We start from the raw sequence: 19,002 nt of genomic DNA, 5'->3' as shown, positions 1-19,002 counted from the left end.
CGGGGAACCTTCCAACTGGCTTGCCGGCTGATGACATCGACAGACTTCTCGTGTTACAATTTCTCGTGTTACAATGGGGAAGGATGTGCAATGAAGGGGGAGGATGGTGGGGGTGACATTACCAAAAAACAGCATCGGCTCTCGCTGCAGGGCGGGCCACCTCTAATACATTTTTGAAATGATCTTGCGGGCCAAATATAATTATATCGCAGGCTAAATTTGGCCCGCGGGCCAGAGTTTGACACGTGTGGTCTAGAACCTCAAATTCCTGGCTGTCAACATCTCTGAGGATCTGTCCTGGATCCTCCATGTCGATGCAATCATGAAGAAGGCTCGCCAGCAGCTATACTTTGTGAGGCGACTGAGGAATTTTGGTACATCACCAAAGACCCTCGTAAACTTCTACAGGTGTACTGTGGAGACCATTCTGGCTGGTATGGAGGTGCCAACTCTCACGACAAGAAAGCAATCCAGAGGTTGTTTATTCGGCCTGTGGCATCACAGACACCAGACTTCACTCCATCGAGGACGTCTACTTAAGGTGGTGTCTTAAAAAAGCAGCCTCTATCCTCAAAGACCCCCATCATCCAGGCCATGCCCTCTTCACTCTACTACCATGGGGGAAAAAATACAGGAGCCTAAAGATGAACACTCAGCGGTATCAGGACAGCTTCTTCCCCATGGCCATCAGAGTCCTGAATGATCAATGAACCAAAGACGCTGCCTTACTTTTCATGCACCATTATTTTAATTTATTGGATTATATGAATGTTTGCACTGTGAAGCTGCTACAAAACAATGAATTTTGTGACTTGTTCATGACAATAAATCCTGATTCTGAGAAAATGTTCCTGGGAATACTCTACAGACTACCAGACTCTGGTTGTGAGATTGGGATGGTGTCAAGCAAGAAACAAAGGAAGCAGCAATAAAGGTCCAGCAGTTAAGATGGGTGCTTTTAACATGCAGGTGGATTGGGAGAACCAAACTGGTAGCATATATCGAAGGAGGATTTCCTGGAGGATGAAAGGGATGGAATCATCTAAAAAGCAGGCAGTGGTAGATTGTGTATGGTGCAATGAGGCAGGATCACTTAGTAAACCTTGCTACACAAGGCCCCTGGGGGAAGAGTGATCATAAGACTTGGGTCTAAAGGGTAACTACGATGATATGAAGCATGAATTGGCTAGGATATCGCTGACGGTCGATAAACAATGGCAAGTAGTCTGGAGTAACTACAAAAACTGCACATCCCTGTTTGCCATAAAAATAAAACATTTAATTGTGGCTAACAAAGGAAATCTGGGGTAACATCGAAACCAATGAAAGGCATAGAAATTGGCAAGGAAAAATAGTAAACTTGAGGACAGGGAGGAATAGAATAATTAGGGGGTTGGACAGAGTACCAGAGTAAACTCCCAGGGATTGCAATAGGTGTTTAACGAGAAAGAGATCAATTAAAACAAATGTCTCTTGCAGTCAGATTCAGGGGAATCCATAATGGAAATTAGGAAATGGCAGGCCAATTGAATAGGTTCTGTCTTCAATGTGGAAGATACACAGAATGGTCCATAAATATTAGAGATCTGAGGGTCTAGCATACAGAAGGAACTGATAGAAATTGCTATTAATTGTGAAATGTTGTTAGGTAAATTGAATGTGTTGAAAGTCAATACATCCCCATGGTCTGATAGTGGCCCTGGAGAGAGCAGATGCGCAAGTGATTTCTTTCTCCAACATTCTCCACACTTTAGCTCAGTTCTTTTGGGACAGGGGGTGCTGATGTGACACAATCCTTTTAAGAAAGGAAGGAGAGAGGAACCAGGGAATTAGAGACAAGTTGTGGGGAAAATGATGGAGACATTGTTAATGATGCCACTGCTGTGCATTTGGAGAGGACTGACAGGATTAGTCCAAGTCTAAATAAGGGTGGATAAATCCCCAGGGCCTGACAAGATATTCTCTCGGACCTTCAGGGAGGCTTGTGTAGAAATTGCAGGGGCCCTGACAGAAATATTTAAAATCTGGACCAGCTGAAAAATGGCAGATGGAATTTAATGCAGAAAAGTGTGAGGTGTTGCATTCTGGAAGGACAAATCAAGAAAGAACCTACATGGGAAATGGTTGGGCTCTGAGGAATGTGGTAGAACAGAGGGACCTGGGAATACAGATACACAATTCCATGAAAGTGGCGTCACAGGTTGATAGGATTACAAAGAGAACTTTTGGCACATTGGCATAAATTAAAGTATTGAGTCCAGGAGTCGGGATGTTATGGTAAAGTTGTATAAGACATTGGGGAGGCCAAATTTGGGGTATCGTGTGCAGTTTGTGTCTCCTAACTCCAGGAAAGATATCAATAAGATAGAAAGAGCACAGAGAAGATTTACTAGGATGTTGCCTGGACTTCAGGAACTGAGTTATAGAGAAAGGTTAAACAGATTAGGACTTTATTCCCTGGAGCATAGAAGAATGAGGGGAGATTTGATAGAGGATAGATAGCGTAAATGGAGGTCGGCTTTTCCACTGAGGGCAGGTGAGATACAAATCAGAGAACAGGGGTTAAGGTTGAAAAGGGAAATGTTTAGGGGGAACTTCTTCACACAGAGAGTAGTGGAAGTGTGGTGAATTCAGGCTCAATTTTAACATTTAAGAAGAATTTGGACAGGTAAATGGATGGGAGAGGTATGGAGGGCAATGGACTGGGTGCAGGTCAGTGGGACTAGGCAGAAAAATGGTTTGGCACAGACTAGAAGGGCCTAAGGAGCCTGTTTCTGTGTTGTAATGTTCTATGGCTATAAGTAGCGTAGATCTACAAATCTTGAACAATCCTCTTGAAACTTTTAAGGTTGTAACCTGCAGGATTGACAACAGTGAACCAGACGATGTGGTGCAATTAAACTTAAGGCTTTTCATAGATTTGTATGCAAAATTATAGAATGTGTTCTAGGAGGTGATTCACTGACGTGGATAGAAAACTGGTTGGCAGGCAGGGAGGAGAGAGTGGGACTAAATGAGTCCTTTTCAGACTGGTAGGCTGTTACTAGTGCTGTGCAGTGCAGTGCTGGGACCCCAGCTATTTACAATATATATTGATGATCTCTAGATCAGTGGTGCTCAACCATTTTCTTTCCACTCACATACCACCTTAAGAAATCTCTTAATAATCACAGAGCACATATGGCATGCAGAGAAAAAGGTTGAGCACCACAGATCTAGACCCAATTGTTACTGAAATATTTTGCTCGAGAAAAATGGCCATTGGCCCATTTCTTTTGGAGTTCTGAAACTGTGCACATAACGAGTCAATGAGAGACGATTAAAACAGTGGTGCTCAACCTTTTTCTTTCCGCTCACATCCCACCTGAAGCAATTCCATACTAATCACAGAGCACCGATGGCACAGGGAATACTTAAAGTAGGAAGAAAAAGGTTGAGCACCACTGGTCTAGATGAAGGATGTAATTAATACCTTTGTCTGCGTGTGACACCAAGATGGGGGAAAGTGGGAGAAGTGAGGAGCATTCCAACAGGCTCCAGAGAGACTTGGACAGATTAGGGAGACTGGGCGAATGTGTGGCAGATGTAGTATAAGGCAGATATTTGGGAGGTGATCCACTTTGGCGGCAATAACGTGAAGACAGATCATGGAATGGTGAGAAATGAGGAGAAGGGAAGATGCCATGAGACCTGGGTGGCCCGGCGCATCAGTCATTGAAGCAGGCACAGCAGGAGGTGAAGGAAGCGAGAGGTTTTGAATATAGAAGCATAATGGTCTGACTGCAGTGGTACAGGGCCTTGGCGAGGTCACACCTTGAGTTACTGTGCAGTTTTTTGGTCTTCTAATGTGAGGAAGGGCATTCCTGCTACTAAGGGGATGCAGTAAAGATTCACCAGACTGAACCTTAAGGTGACAGGACTGACGGATGAAGAAAGACTGGATAGACTGGGGTTAGACTCACAGGAATTTCAAAGAATGTGAGAGGATCTCATAGAGACATACAAAATTCTGACAGGGCGAGACAGGTGAGATGCAGGAAGTGAATATTTAAAGGGAGTTGGGTGGAGGTGTTGAGGATTAAAGAAAGAAGCACGAACAGGATGCCGAGGTCGGGTTATCAGTCATGATCGTGTTGAATTGTGGTGCAGACTCAAAGGGCTGAAAGGGTCTTCACCTGCACCCATTTTCTCTGATTCCTGATCCTAGCTTGTAGATCTCGCTGTCTCAGATTTCCTGCTGTGACTCCAGACAAGAGCGAACAGACTTTCGACTGCACCTCGTACGCTCGGAAGCTGCCTGGGACATGCTGGAGTGGTGGAAGAAACAAATTCTTCTCTTGCTTTCCCCAAGCATCTTGTCACCAAAAATACAAAAGAGTATTTGTCTTACCACTCATCCCTGCACAGGCAGTATCCACAAGCAAAGTCTCCATTATAACGGCACTTGGGCGAGTTAACCTCTGGATTCTGCAACAAAACACAAAAGAAAACAAAATGGGTGGGATTATGACACGTCAATTGAAAGTTTTAAAGCAAGGTATGGGCAGAAGCTTACCTGCTCACAGTGACACTGTTCACAGAAGAGCGAAGCGTCTAGGTTAAGAGCATCAGTGAAAGTGCTGGGTTTGACAGTTATCATCTCTTTCTGTTTCTCCTTGGCTATGTTGCACAGGTGATTTTTATTGATATTCTCCAAAGCTCTCAAACTGAGCTGGAACTTATTCTGATTGCAAACAGAAAAGGGAATCAGCAGAAGTATTCAAGTTACTTCCAGGCTAAAAATGGGCCTCATCTCCACGCAAAGTGCTGACTCATCATTTCAATCAGGAACAGATTTCAGATTTATTGTCGGAGTACATACATGACCCCCACCCAACTCCCTGTTAAATGATCACTTCCTGCATCTCACCTGTCTCGCCCTGTCAGAATTTTGTATGTCTCTATGAGATCCTCTCGCATTCTTTGATATTCCAGTGAGTCTAACCCCAGTCTATCCAGTCTTTCTTCACCTGTCAGTCCTGTCACCTTAAGGTTCAGTGGGCCTGGCAGAATTACCACTTATTGGTCGTACAAAGAAACTGTACACAGTGTAAACTTGTAAACAAATGGACTGTAAACAGATAATGAATGTAAACAAATTGACTGTGCATTACTGAGAGAACCAAAAATCAATAAGGTGCACAAATAAGAGTCCTTAAATGAGTCCCTGATTGAGTTTGTCATTGAGGAGTCTGATGGTGAGGGGGGGAGCAGCTGTTGCCGAACCTGGTGGTACATGTCAGCACATGGCAATGAGTCAAGCTTGACAGTCTTCCACCTCTTGTGGCCACACCAAATACTGTCCATTTTTGACACCTCATGCCAATGCCCATGTCAGAATTCGTTCTAGCTTCTGTTACTCAGCCTGGCACAACCAGCAACATTCTTCAACTCTGGAATTACATCCCTGAGCTTCTCTGCACCTCTGCCTTGCTTTCTGCTCTGGCATTGTAAAATGTAACTCACGTTTTAGAATCATGGAACATTTCAGCACAGAAACAGGCCCCTTCAGCCCTTCTAGTCTTTGCCAAACCATTTTTCTAGGCCTAGTGCCATTGACCTGCACCCAGTCCATAGCCCTCCATACCCCTCCCATCCTTGTCCAAATTCTTCTTAAATGTTAAAATTGAGCCCATATTCACCATTTCAGCTGGCAGCGTGTTCCACACACCCACCTCTCTGTGTGAAGAAGTCCCCCACCTCATGTTCCCCCTATCCCCTTTCTCTCTTAACCCATGACCTCTGGTTTGTATCTCACCTACCCTCAGTGGAAAAAGCCGACCTACATTTACTCTGTCCACCTCATAATTTTAAAAACCTCTCATTCTTCTACGCTCCGGGGATAAAGTCCTAACCTGTTTAACCTTTCCCTGTACTCAGTTCCTGAATTTTACTCCATAAACTCTCTGTGAATCTCCCTGGGTACCGTGTAGAACATTAAAGTGCCAGAAATATGAATCTTATTTTCTGTCCTGCTTTCAGGTTGGCAAGGTGACTAAAAAGAGTGGAATAATCTTTAAGGTTTGGGGATTTGAAAAACTCTGGCCCTGGCTTCCCCTCAATGCTTCGAGGCATTGCCCCCTTCCTTCCGTGTTGCGTACCACTTCTCCTTGATTGATGGTGAAGGTGGATGATTCACTGTGACTCTTGGCCGCTGACAACGACGAGATTCTGGCTTTCATTGTTTTGGGGACATTCTCAGCCCGAATTTCCATCTTTGACTGAATGTTCTGGGGAAGGGAGATTGCAGCAAAGTGTTAACCACGGAAGCCCCACATGATCACAACTGTGCAGATTCGGCAGCAAGACGCACGACACTGTCATGCCTGAAATTAGCATATAATATTACAAATGAGAGGTGCTCCAGGCAAGTAACATAATGTGGCATTTGCAATCAAAATGTGGAGCAGGGGTGTAATATTACAATATGGTTTGCATTTCAACAGTCTGACTTTACAATGGGTGTGGGGTCACGGGGTGGGTTGTTCTACTCTGCAGGAAACAAGCAAATGCTTTATCCAGACACAGTTTGGGAGGAGTTACCTGAAATTCAAATCACAACCTGCCGGGGGAACGCAGCGAGCGGAGCAGCATCAGCTGCTTTAGGTCAGACCTTTCAGTCTCAATCCAGGGTTCCGACCCAAAGATGCTTTAGGTCAGACCTTTCAGTCTCAATCCAGGATTCCGACCCAAAACTTCGACCACAAAGTGATGCTGCCCCACCCACTCCCCTCCTCCAGCAGGTGGCCGGAGGCTGCAGATTTTGGCACCGCTTACCTTGAATGCACTGCGCAGCAGATCGAGTATATTGGATGAGTCTTTCTGCAGACGTCCAATATCAGACACCGGGAAGTATTTGCTCAATTTCTGGAGGAAGGAAAAAGAAACCCAAAAGACAAGTCAAAGGTTGAGCCTCCACTGGGCTGCTATTCTAAAGCAACACGTACAAGGAGAGCTTGATGCTTTGGAGGAAGTGCCTTGGCAGGTTCACACAGAAAAATACACGTAGTCCTCAATTTCCAACCTATGCGAGTTACGTCCACTCGCTCATACGACCAAAATAAAAAAAACCTTTATTAAAACTAATGTACAAGTACATATTTTGTATAAAAAGTACTTTATACAGTGGTCCCCGCTCCCTGTGGCAGTCCGGGGTCCCCATTAAAGGTTCATGTGTTGAACATTGTATGACCTTGGGCATGCGTGGTGGAGCAACCCCGAGTTACAACCAATCCTTGGTTCCCATTACGGTCGTAAGACAGGGACTAACTGTAAATGTCCAAGTAAATAGCCATGTGACTATTACCAACAGAAGATTGACTTTAATCTTCAATAGAACTATCCAGAATTTCCTTTTATATTCTATGCATCAGGAATATATAACACAAAATAGAACTTTGTCGCACTCCAATCAAAGCTCAGAGCATCACTGGACCATTGCCTGCAACCAACACTAGCAACAAGAGAGGCCACAACATGAGCTGTTCCATATGAAACATGAAAGTCCGCAGGCCCTGTGATGGTAGTAAAAATACACCAAAAAGCTGGAGAAACTCAGCCAATATAAAACAAAGATACACTGCCGATGTTTCGGGCCTGAGCCCTTCTTCAAGGAATCAGCGGAATGAGCCAAAGAGCAGAGAGTCTCAGAATTCAGACAGTGCTGGCTGGGGGAGGAATCCTGACCAACACAAGGTGTTAATTGGATAGGATAAGAGGAGAGGCGGGAATTTATCATGTCTGTGGGAAAGGAGACAAGGAAAAGGGAAAGACAGAGGCGGGGGAAGGTGATGGGGGAAGAAGTGGTGGGGGGGGAGGAGTGTTTAACAAAAGCCAGAGAAGTTGATATTAATGCCATCTGGTTGGAGGGTGCCCATTCGGACAATGAGGTGTTATGGATGAACATGTCGGCAAGGGAATGGGATGGGGAATTGAAATGGGTGACTACTGGGAGATCCACGCTATTGCGCCAGACAGATCCGAGGTGCTCAACAAAGCAGTTCCATACCTTGTCTTTGCCAGGCAGATGATATGATCAGTAACATTCTCTGTCTAGAAGTGAACCTTATAATGCAACCCCACAGAATAGCTCCTGAACTGCTGGACAAACACTAAATCTACTGCTTAAAATCGACAGATTAGGAAGCGTGTATCGGTTGGATGCTGCGCAACTGCTTTTCCGCAAGACTCTTGGTGGAGCGCAGGAACACACCGAGTGCATGCAGTTCCCCGTCCTGCAGAGACAATCCATCAGTCCACGCTCATTTTCATGGATGGGCTTTCAGAAGCGACGGTAATGACTTCTGTCGCAGCAGGGAACTGTCAGGCGAGGGAGAATTCCTGCTGGAGACCCCTTAGTTTTGGCGACCATGCTAATTATTGGTTCTCGCAATACTAAGCATGACAGCATGCTCTGAGATACACGGGACCCTTGGACTCGGAGTCAATTTTCTCCAAATCTTACCTCATAGTAAGAATATGAATAGTTGGTGACAGCAAAGATAGGAATGATGCTTTGCTTCCCCAGCAGGCGTATCAGAGTCGGGATGGAAGGGTAGTCTTGCTGTGTATCCTGGGTGTACGTGCCTGTGTCGTCGAGGTGACATTTCTCATCATTCCGCCTCAAGATCCCCGACAGAACATTGGAGCCGTCAGCTTCATAATGAAAGGCGGATTCGGTGGAGAAGACTAGCAGGTGGGTGCTCTCTTCCCTCCAACCGATGTCATTCTGCAAAACAAGAAAAACTCTCCTCAGGACAGGTGACAGGCCGGCTAGAAATGGGAACCACATGACAGAAAGAAGGGAGAATGTAGGATCCCAAGGTCGACATTCAGGTATAAGCACAGGAAGTCAAGTTTCTAACCACATTCTAAGAGATAAAAGAACCGGTTCAGCACTCCCACTACACTATCAGAACTTTGCTTCCCCCACAGGGGATGGTTAAACTGGAACGCACTGCCTGTAAGAGGAGTGGAAGCCCATTTGATGGTAGAGTTCCAAAGGCGGCTGACAGATCTCGGGTGAGAATGATAGGAGAGGGGGAGGGAATGGAATCAGCTTATTTGCTCGAGTCATCATGGGGTTGGGAGCAGAATGGCCTCCTTCCCTGTCGTTACATTCTGTGAGATATATTCCAACAACCTTCTCTGAATAAGGGAGCAAAATCCCTTGGTGCTCTGACTACCGTAAATATGTATGTATAATGCCCACCCAATTCGCACTTCCGTATCTCTCCCCCCCCTCGCCCACCCGATTCGCACTGCCATAAATATGCGTGTATAATACGACCCCCTACTCTGAGCTTGAATTTTGGTACAAAATGTTTTGCATTATACATGCATATTTTACAGTAATCCACCAGGTGCTGTCCATAATACCTACCAATTGCAGGCAGATGGACCAGTGAGCTTCTCTGAGAGTGCAGAGCCCCAATGCTATGGCACACATTCATTATGTCTCTGCTAACTTTGCTTCGACAGGGCACAGGCTCAGAAAGGAAAATCGTTGGGACTGAGGGCGTTCATTAACTGGGGCATCGACAGCTTGGGAGGTAAGCCAGTTAGGGTATGTGTTCGCTTCCACCCCCTCCCGTGGAAAGTGAACACAACAGAGGTAGTTCATTGCTTCGACATTCCCTTCTCTAAGGATCTGGCAGCAAATTTCACCCCAGGCCATGGACTGCTGGAGATTGGCTGTGGGGGGGGGGGGGGATCCAGGTATCGGGACCAGAACTGCGAGGGTGCCATAGTGAGCAGGGCTCATGAAGGGCCTCGGGTGTTGACAGCTCCCTGATTGCATCGGGGAGTTGGGAACCAGGGGTTGAGAAGGGGGATCTCGGATGCCTGGAGCTCAGGTTCACCACTAGAACGGACAGGAGGCCTTGTGGCTAAGGAGGTTATGGGGGCACATCAGAGGAGGTGGTGGGATTCACAGACCCTCGATGGTTCTGAAGATACTGTCTCCTGCTTCTCTTTCCCTTCTTGGTGGGAGCGCAGAACTAGTGATGCCCCTTTGTGTGTCTTGGTGGGCAAGCAGAAGAAACAAAGTTTGTGCATTACCTACACAGCAATAAGGCAACCTTGAACCTTACTACATCTTCCTGGAGTGATTCCGTTACCTGGACACAGTACCGATAGGTACAGGATTGTCATACTCTAGGTGGCATAGCTGGAGGAGCCACCATCTGCACATCTGGTGACCCGGGTGGAATCCTGATCTCAGATGCTCTTGGTGTGGGGTTTGCAGGATCTCCCTGTGACTGTGTTTAATTCCTCTGGGAGCTCTGCTTTCACTCAGCATCCCAAAGGATGTGAGTTGGTAGATTAATTGGCCAGGGTGAGGGCAAGTGGTAGAAACTGTGGGCAACTGATGAAAATGTGAGAATAACAATTTTTAATGATGAATGAGAGTCCATTCTCATTTGCAGAAATCTAGAGTGAGATGGGAGTCAGATTTAGACACAACAATTGACGAACAACTCTGGTCAGATCTGTGCCAGGGACATTCGTTGGCTACCAGCAATACCAGGCATAGATTTCTCCATGAACTGTACCTCACCCGAGGAGTCACGTGATGGAGTAGTGGCCGGTATGAGAATACCAACCCTCTCCAGAAAAGAAGAAAAAAAGTGAAGAAAATGCAAAGGTCAAGAAACACAGAGCACAACAGATAAAAAATAAAGGTGTGGAGAAAAGAAAGAAAATGGCACCGAAGAAGGAAAAACCAAAATCAACGGGAAAAAAAGAAGGAAAGACACCGGAAGAGAAAGGAGAAGGCCGTACCTGCATGAAGAGGCAGGGACCCACTGTGGACAGAGGAGGCCGCTCACCAAGGTTAGGGTCACGACCTCCCGACCGCGCGACTGCAAAAATGGCTTACTGAGCCAAACAGAGGTGCACAACAAGGAAAAGGAAAACACTGACGGGAGGGGTGCCCAGCTGTGGAGTGAACCTACACAGCGTGACCAGCTGAGAAATGCCCGACAGCAGGGCTCTCAACTGGAAGAAGAGGAAAGCAATGAGAAAGGGAGTGATAAGAAAGAAAAACAGCAACAGGAAGCCCAACTAGCCCAGAAGAAGAGGACCAACATCAAGAAGCCATGAAAAAAAACACCCAACAAACTGAGACAAGCAGCTCAACAAGAAAGTCAGAAGAGACACAGATACAAGGAAGAGAAGTAGAAGACACAAACCCAAGAGCAGACACAGAAGAAGAAGGAGACCAAGCTCTGCACAGAGGAATGGAAGGTAAAATGAAAGGACAGTACATAGATAAAAAAATTTTCAAGAACATATGAAAGCATTAAGAGAATGGTTGACACTAGAATTTAGTGAAATGAAAAGATAAATGAAAAGTACAGAAGAAAAAGTGAGTAGAATAGAGCTGGTCATAACAGATGTAGGGAAAGGATTAGAAAATGTGGAAGAACATGAATGGCGGTAGAAATGGAAGTGAACGACTTAAAAAGAAAATTTGAAGAAAGTGACAAAAAAGTTAAAAAAACACGAGTTGTTCGCTCAGAAGATGGATACAATGGAAAATTATAGTAGGCAAAACAATATAAAGATAGTGGGCCTTAAGGAAGATGAAGAAGGCAAAGATATGAAAGAATTTATAAAAGAATGGATCACAAAGGTCCTGGGAATGCCAGAAATGCAGGAAGGAATGGAAATAGAAAGGGCACACAGAACATTAGCCCCGAAACCACAGGCACATCAAAAACCAAGATCCGTTTTAGTAAAATTCCTGAGATACACGATAAGAGAAAATATACTGGAGCGGGTAAGGAATAAAATTAGAGAAGACAAAAAAACATTGGAATTCAAGGGTCAAAGTATTTTTTTTTTACCCAGACATAAGTTTTGAGCTCCTAAAGAAGAGGAAGGAGTTTAATGCAGCAAAATCGATCCTATGGAAAAAAAGGCTATAAATTTATGTTAAGATATCCAGCGGTGCTTAAAATAGTTATCCCAGGGCAGCAAAACAGACTGTTCTCAGATCCGGAGAAAGCACGAGAATTTGCAGAACGCCTGCAGGACAGAAAGAGAGATGAAGAGATGTAACAAGAATGAAGAACGACAACAAGAGGAGGAGTCACGTGATGGAGTAGTGGCCGGTCAGGGAACTCCAGCCCTCTCCGGAAAAGTATAAAAAAAAACACACAAAACACAAAGGCACAAACATAAAAATTAAAACAAAGTGAAAGTAAAGGTGGGAAGAAAATGGCAGCGAAGAAAGAAAAGTCGAAAGCAACAGGAAGAAGAGAAGAAGAAAGAACGTCAGAAGAAGAAGGTGAAGGCCTTACCTGTCCGAGGAGGCCTGCCACGGAGATAGAAGCCCGCTCCCTAAGGTCAGTTGAAGTCCTGAGCTTGGGACTACAAAAATGGCTCGTGGAGCCAAGTGAAAGTGCACAACTGCGCATGCGCGAGGAGTCGCGCATGCGTGATGCGCATGAAAAAAAAAACACTGACGGGAGGGGGGACCAGCTGAGGAGTCGATCTCCACAGCTGAGGATGACAGCTGCAACACAACAACAGGAAGAGAACATGGAAAATAAAGAGAACAAGAAAGAAGAGAGTAAAAAGAAAACAAGGAAACAACAGATGACCAACCCAGAGGAAGAAGAAGAAGAAGAAGAACATAGAGAAATGGCAGAAGAAGGGAAAGGCAAGACAATGGATATATATTTTTTAAAGAATATATGGAATCAGTAAAAGAATGGCAATTACAAGAATTTAGTGAAATAAAAAGAAGAATTAAAAGTGCAGAATAAAAAATGAATAGATTAGAGATGGTCATGTCAGATATAGGAAAAAGAGTGGACAAGGTGGAAGAACGAGAAACAGCCGTAGAAATGTAAGTAGAGGACTTAAAAGAGAAATTAGAAGAATCTAATAAAAAACTTAAAGAGACACAGGAGCTGTTAGCTCAGAAGATAGATATAATGGAAAATTAAAATAGAAGAAATAATATAAAGATAGTGGGCCTTAAGGAAGATGAAGAAGGCAAGAATATGAGAGAATTTATAAAAGATTGGATCCCCAGGGTCCTAGGAAGACCAGAATTACAGGAAGAAATGGAAATAGAAAGGGCACATAGAACATTAACCCCGAAACCACAGCCACAACAAAAACCAAGATCCATTTAAGTAAAATTCTTAAGATATACAACAAGAGAAAATATATTGGAGAAAGCAATGAAGAAAATAAGAGAAGACAAAAAGCCACTGGAAATACAAAGGTCAAAAAATTTTTTTCTATCCTGACATAAGTTTTGAACTCCTGAAGAAGAGAAAGGAATTTAATACAGCAAAAGCGATCCTATGGAAAAAAGGATATAAATTTATGCTAAAGTACCCAGCGGTACTTAAAATAGTTATTCCAGGACAGCAAAACAGACTATTCTCGGATCCGGAGGAAGCACGAAAATTTGCAGAACAACTACAAAACAGGCAGAGAGATGAAGACATGTAACGAGAGTACAAATGACCACAAACTATATGTATGTGTGTATATGGGTATTTTTCTTTGGCTTGGCTTCGCGGACGAAGATTTATGGAGGGGGTAAAAAGTCCACGTCAGCTGCAGGCTCGTTTGTGGCTGACCAGTCCGATGCGGGACAGGCAGACACGATTGCAGCGGTTGCAAGGGAAAATTGGTTGGTTGGGGTTGGGTGTTGGGTTTTTCCTCCTTTGCCTTTTGTCAGTGAGGTGGGCTCTGCGGTCTTCTTCAAAGGAGGTTGCTGCCCGCCAAACTGTGAGGCGCCAAGATGCACGGTTTGAGGCAATATCAGCCCACTGACGGTGATCAATGTGGCAGGCACCAAGAGATTTCTTTAGGCAGTCCTTGTACCTCTTCTTTAGTGCACCTCTGTCACGGTGGCCAGTGGAGAGCTCGCCATATAACACGAACTTGGGAAGGCGATATGGGTATATATATATATTATATACACATAAATATATATATATGTATATATGTGTGTATGTATACAGAGCCGTTGTCATACCCACACTCCTGTTCGGCTCCGAATCATGGGTCCTCTACCGGCATCACCTACGGCTCCTAGAACGCTTCCACCAGCGTTGTCTCCGCTCCAACCTCAACATTCATTTGAGCGACTTCATCCCTAACATCGAAGTACTTGAGATGGCAGAGGCCGACAGCATCGAATCCACACTGCTGAAGATCCAACTGCGCTGGGTAGGTCACGTCTCCAGAATGGAGGACCATCGCCTTCCCAAGTTCGTGTTATATGGCGAGCTCTCCACTGGCCACCGTGACAGAGGTGCACTAAAGAAGAGGTACAAGGACTGCCTAAAGAAATCTCTTGGTGCCTGCCACATTGATCACCGTCAGTGGGCTGATATTGCCTCAAACCGTGCATCTTGGCGCCTCACAGTTTGGCGGGCAGCAACCTCCTTTGAAGAAGACCGCAGAGCCCACCTCACTGACAAAAGACAAAGGAGGAAAAACCCAACACCCAACCCCAACCAACCAATTTTCCCCTGCAACCGCTGCAACCGTGTCTGCCTGTCCCGCATCAGACTTGTCAGCTTCAAATGAGCCTGCAGCTGACGTGGACATTTTTACCCCCTCCATAAATCTTCGTCTGCGAAGCCAAGCCAAAGAAAGATATATGTGTGTACATGAGTGTATCCGTATTTAAAGGAAAATATATAGAGTATAGATAAGAATTAATAAGGGAAAGAAAGGGAAGAGAGGAAGTAAGGAGGGAATTAAGAGAGTGACCTTTGTTATATATGAAAATTAAAATCTTTTCTGGGGGGGGCTGGGTTGGAAGGAGTTACGGTCACTGCGAAATCAGTTGACGCTTGTGAGTGAATTCGCAAATCCAAATGGAGAGGGGAGATGTGGTTGCCCAACAAGGGATAAAGGGCAACTCAGGAAGGGGAGGGGATAGTGGGGTTAAAGAAATTTTAGATAGGAGAATAAGGGAAATGTTTGATGTTTTAGAAATGTTGTCTTATAAAGTGTTCAAAACAAGAAAGCAGAAATGGATAAGAAGGAAAGGTGATGATGAGGAAACGGAAAGGAAAGATAAACAAAGTATGAAATGGCTACGTTGAACTATATGACTTTAAATATTAACGGAATACATAACCAAATCAAAAGGAAGAAACTGCTAAATTTACTGAAAAAAGAAAAAATTGATATAGCATTCGTGCAAGAAACACATTTAACTGAAATGGAGCACAAGAAATTAAAGAGAGATTGGGTAGGACATGTAACAGCAGCGTCATATAATTAAAAAGCTAGAGGAGTAGCTATATTAATCAGTAAAAATGTACCAATTAAAATAGAAGAGGAAATAATAGATCCAGAAGGGAGATATGTAATGATAAAATGTCAGATATATTCGGAGTTTTGGAATTTACTCAATGTATATTCACCTAACGAAGAAGATCAAAAATTTATGCAAGGTATTTTTTTGAAGATAGCAGACACGCAAGGGAACATACTAATAGGAGGGGATTTCAACCTTAATTTGGATTCAAACATGGATAAAACTAGGAAAAAAATTAACAGAAAGAACAAAGTAACCAAATTTATAATTAAATCAATGCAAGAAATGCAACTTTTGGATATATGGAGGAAACAACACCCAAAGGAAAAGGAATATTCATATTATTCGGGTAGACATAAAACATACTCAAGAATAGACCTATTCCTGTTATCAGCTCGTATGCAAGACAAAGGAAGAAAAACAGAATATAAAGCTAGAATATTATCGGACCACTCACCCCTGATATTGACAATAGAGTTAGAGACATCCCTCCAAGAATGTATAGATGGACATTAAACTCCATGCTACTTAAAAGGCAGGATTTTAGAGAATTCATTGAAAGACAAATTAAAATGTACTTTGAAATAAATACGGAATCAGTGAAAGATAAGTTTATACTATGGGATGCAATGAAAGCGTTGATCTGAGGGCAAATAATAAGTTATGTAACCAAGATGAAGAAGGACTACAATCAGGAAACAGAGCAGTTGGAAAGGGAAATAGTAAAAATAGAAAAAGAATTAGCAATGAAGGAAGACACAACTAAAAGAAGAGAATTGGCAGATAAAAAAAATAAAATATGAAACACTACAAACATATAAGGTGGAGAAGAACATTATGAAGACAAAACAGAAATATTATGAACTAGGAGAAAAAACGCACAAAATTCTAGCGTGGCAGCTTAAGACAGAACAAACTAAGAGAATAGTATTGGCATCAAGGAAAAAAGACAAACAAATCACATATAATCCAACGGAGATTAATGAAAACTTCAGAGAATTCTACGAACAATTATACCAAACTAAAAACGAAGGGAAAGAAGACAAAATAGATGAATTTTTAACTAAAATTGAACTACCAAAATTACAAATAGAGGAACAAAATAAATTAACAGAGCCATTTGAAATAGTAGAAATACAAGAGATAATAAAAAAACTACCAAATAATAAAACACCAGGAGAGGATGGATTCCCAATAGAATTCTATAAAACATTTAAAGATTTATTAATTCCTCCCCTCCTGGAAGTAATCAACCAGATTGATAAAACACAAAGCTTACCAGATTCATGCAAAACAGCAATAATTACAGTAATACCAAAGACAGGGAAAGATCCACTCACACCAGCATCATATAGACCAATATCTTTACTTAACACAGATTATAAAATAATAGCTAAACTATTAGCAAACGGATTAGCTGTCTATGTACCAAAAATAATAAATCTAGACCAAACTGGATTTATTAAAAAAAGATGAACAACGGACAATATTTGTAAATTTATTAACTTAATTCATGCAGTAGAAGGAAATAAAGCGCCAACAGTAGCAGTTGCTTTAGATGCAGAGAAGGCCCTTGACAGAGTAGAATGGAATTATTTATTCAAAGTATTACAAAAATTCAGTTTACCAGAGAAGTATATTAATTAGATTAAAGCATTATATAAGGGGCCATTGACGAAAGTGACAGTAAATGGATATATATCAAAGCAATTTAACTTAAGCAGATCAACAAGGCAGGGATGCCCCTTATTGTTCGCGTTAGCTATAGAACCACTAGCAGAATTGATAAGAACAGAAAATAAAATAAAAGACAAGGAATATAAAATTAGTTTATTTGCATTATAGTATACTTAACAGAACCAGAAATATCAATAAAAGAATTACATAAGAAATTGAAGGAATATGGAGAAGTGTCGGGTTACAAAATTAACGCAAATAAAAGTGAAGCAATGCCAATGAATAATGCGGATTTCTCAAAATTTAAGAAAGAATCACCATTCAGATGGCAAATGCAAGCAATAAGATACCTAGGTATACAAATAAATAAAAACCTCGGCCATCTATATAAACTCAATTATAATCCACTAATGAAAAAATTACAGGACGACTTAGAGCATTGGAAAGACTTACCACTAACACTAATAGGAAGGATAAACTGTATTAAAATGAACATTTTCCCAAGAATACAATACCTATTTCAGGCATTGCCAAAACACTTGACGGAGAAATTCTTCAAGGAGTTAAAGAAAATAACAAGGAAATTTTTATGGAAAGGGGGGGAAACCGAGGATAGCATTAGATAAATTAACAGAATGGTATAAACAAGGAGTCTTACAACTGCCAATTTTAAAAAATTATTATAGAGCCGCACAATTAAGATACCTATCAGATTTTTATCAAACAAGGGAAAAGCCAGATTGGACTAGATTAGAACTAGATAAAATAGGGGAGAAGATACCTGAACATATATTATATAAATGGGATGAAAAATTGGTACAATGTACAAATTCTCCAGTATTACATCATCTGCTCAATATTTGGAAGAAGATTCATGTAGAAAGGAATAAAACAAATTACCAATTACCAAAACTAATACTGACGCAAAATCAGCTAATCCCTTTTACAATAGATAACCTTTCCTTTAGAGAATGGGAGAAAAAAGGGATCAAAAGAATAGAAAATTGCTTTTTGGGAAATAAATTATTATCCTTTGAACAAATGAAGGATAAATATATAACTCACGATACAGTGTTGGCATACTACCAACTGAAATCCTACTTGAAGGACAAATTGGGAAGCAGTCTGAGGTTACCAGAGGGAAGTAATTTTGAATATGTGATTACAGACACAATGTTAATCCAAAAATTTATAACAAATATGTATATTAAACTGCAAGAAAAGGAGAATGAGGAAACAAATGGTAAAACTAAACAAAAATGGGAACAAGATTTAAACATAAAGATAAAGAAGGAAGCATGGGAGAAGTTATGCTCTGGAACTATGAGAAATACAATAAACACGAGGTTATGTATGATACAATATAACTGGATACACAGGCTATACATTACACCTCAAAAGTTAAATAAATGGGACCCAACAGTATCTGACAGATGTTTTCGTTGTAAAAAATAAATAGGAACAACAATTCATGCAATTTGGACATGTGAGAAAGTGAAAAAATTTTCGGAAGATCTAAACCAGATATTAAATAAAATCACAAAAAGCAATATACCAAAAAACCCAGAGATCTTCCTCCTAAGTAACATAAAAAACAAAGAATTTGGACTTGATTTGGATGGTGCACAAAAAAGATTTGTTAGGATAGCCCTAGCTGTTGCAAAAAAATGTATTATGTCAGCCTGGAAATTAGAAGATAACTTGAGAATACAACAATGGTATATAGAAATGTATAAATGTATTCCATTAGAAAAAATAACATATAATTTAAGAAATAATATTACAATATTTGAACAAATATGGGAGCCATACATGAAACACAATAGAGAAAACCTACCGGGGACATCTGCCACCTAAAATGACAGAAGGAGAAGGAAATGAAAAGAATTGACTCAGTGGAATTTCTTGTTTATTTTTATTGAGTGACAACATTGTTTGACGGGTTTAATGTATCTTAGATTCTGAACTTTAAATGAATGGGA

The 19,002-nt window shown here is 42.0% G+C and overlaps 1 protein-coding gene across 3 annotated transcripts in view; it reads right to left on the bottom strand.

Moving 5' to 3' along the window:
• The window catches only part of itgb4 (integrin, beta 4), a 142,323-nt gene that overhangs the window by 74,981 nt on the left and 48,340 nt on the right, over positions 1-19,002 (bottom strand). For all 3 annotated transcript variants that reach the window (XM_069929326.1, XM_069929328.1, XM_069929327.1), the window contains exons 8-12: positions 8,504-8,767; positions 6,817-6,906; positions 6,141-6,269; positions 4,556-4,723; positions 4,391-4,467 (exon numbers count right to left, since the gene is read on the bottom strand). In XM_069929326.1, the coding sequence (XP_069785427.1) occupies positions 4,391-4,467; positions 4,556-4,723; positions 6,141-6,269; positions 6,817-6,906; positions 8,504-8,767 (728 nt within the window). The remainder of the gene's footprint in view (positions 1-4,390; positions 4,468-4,555; positions 4,724-6,140; positions 6,270-6,816; positions 6,907-8,503; positions 8,768-19,002) is intronic.

This window comes from Narcine bancroftii, chromosome 3 (genome assembly GCF_036971445.1).
Source record: "Narcine bancroftii isolate sNarBan1 chromosome 3, sNarBan1.hap1, whole genome shotgun sequence".
Classification (NCBI taxonomy): domain Eukaryota; kingdom Metazoa; phylum Chordata; class Chondrichthyes; order Torpediniformes; family Narcinidae; genus Narcine; species Narcine bancroftii.
This window is presented reverse-complemented; position numbering and strand designations above follow the sequence as displayed.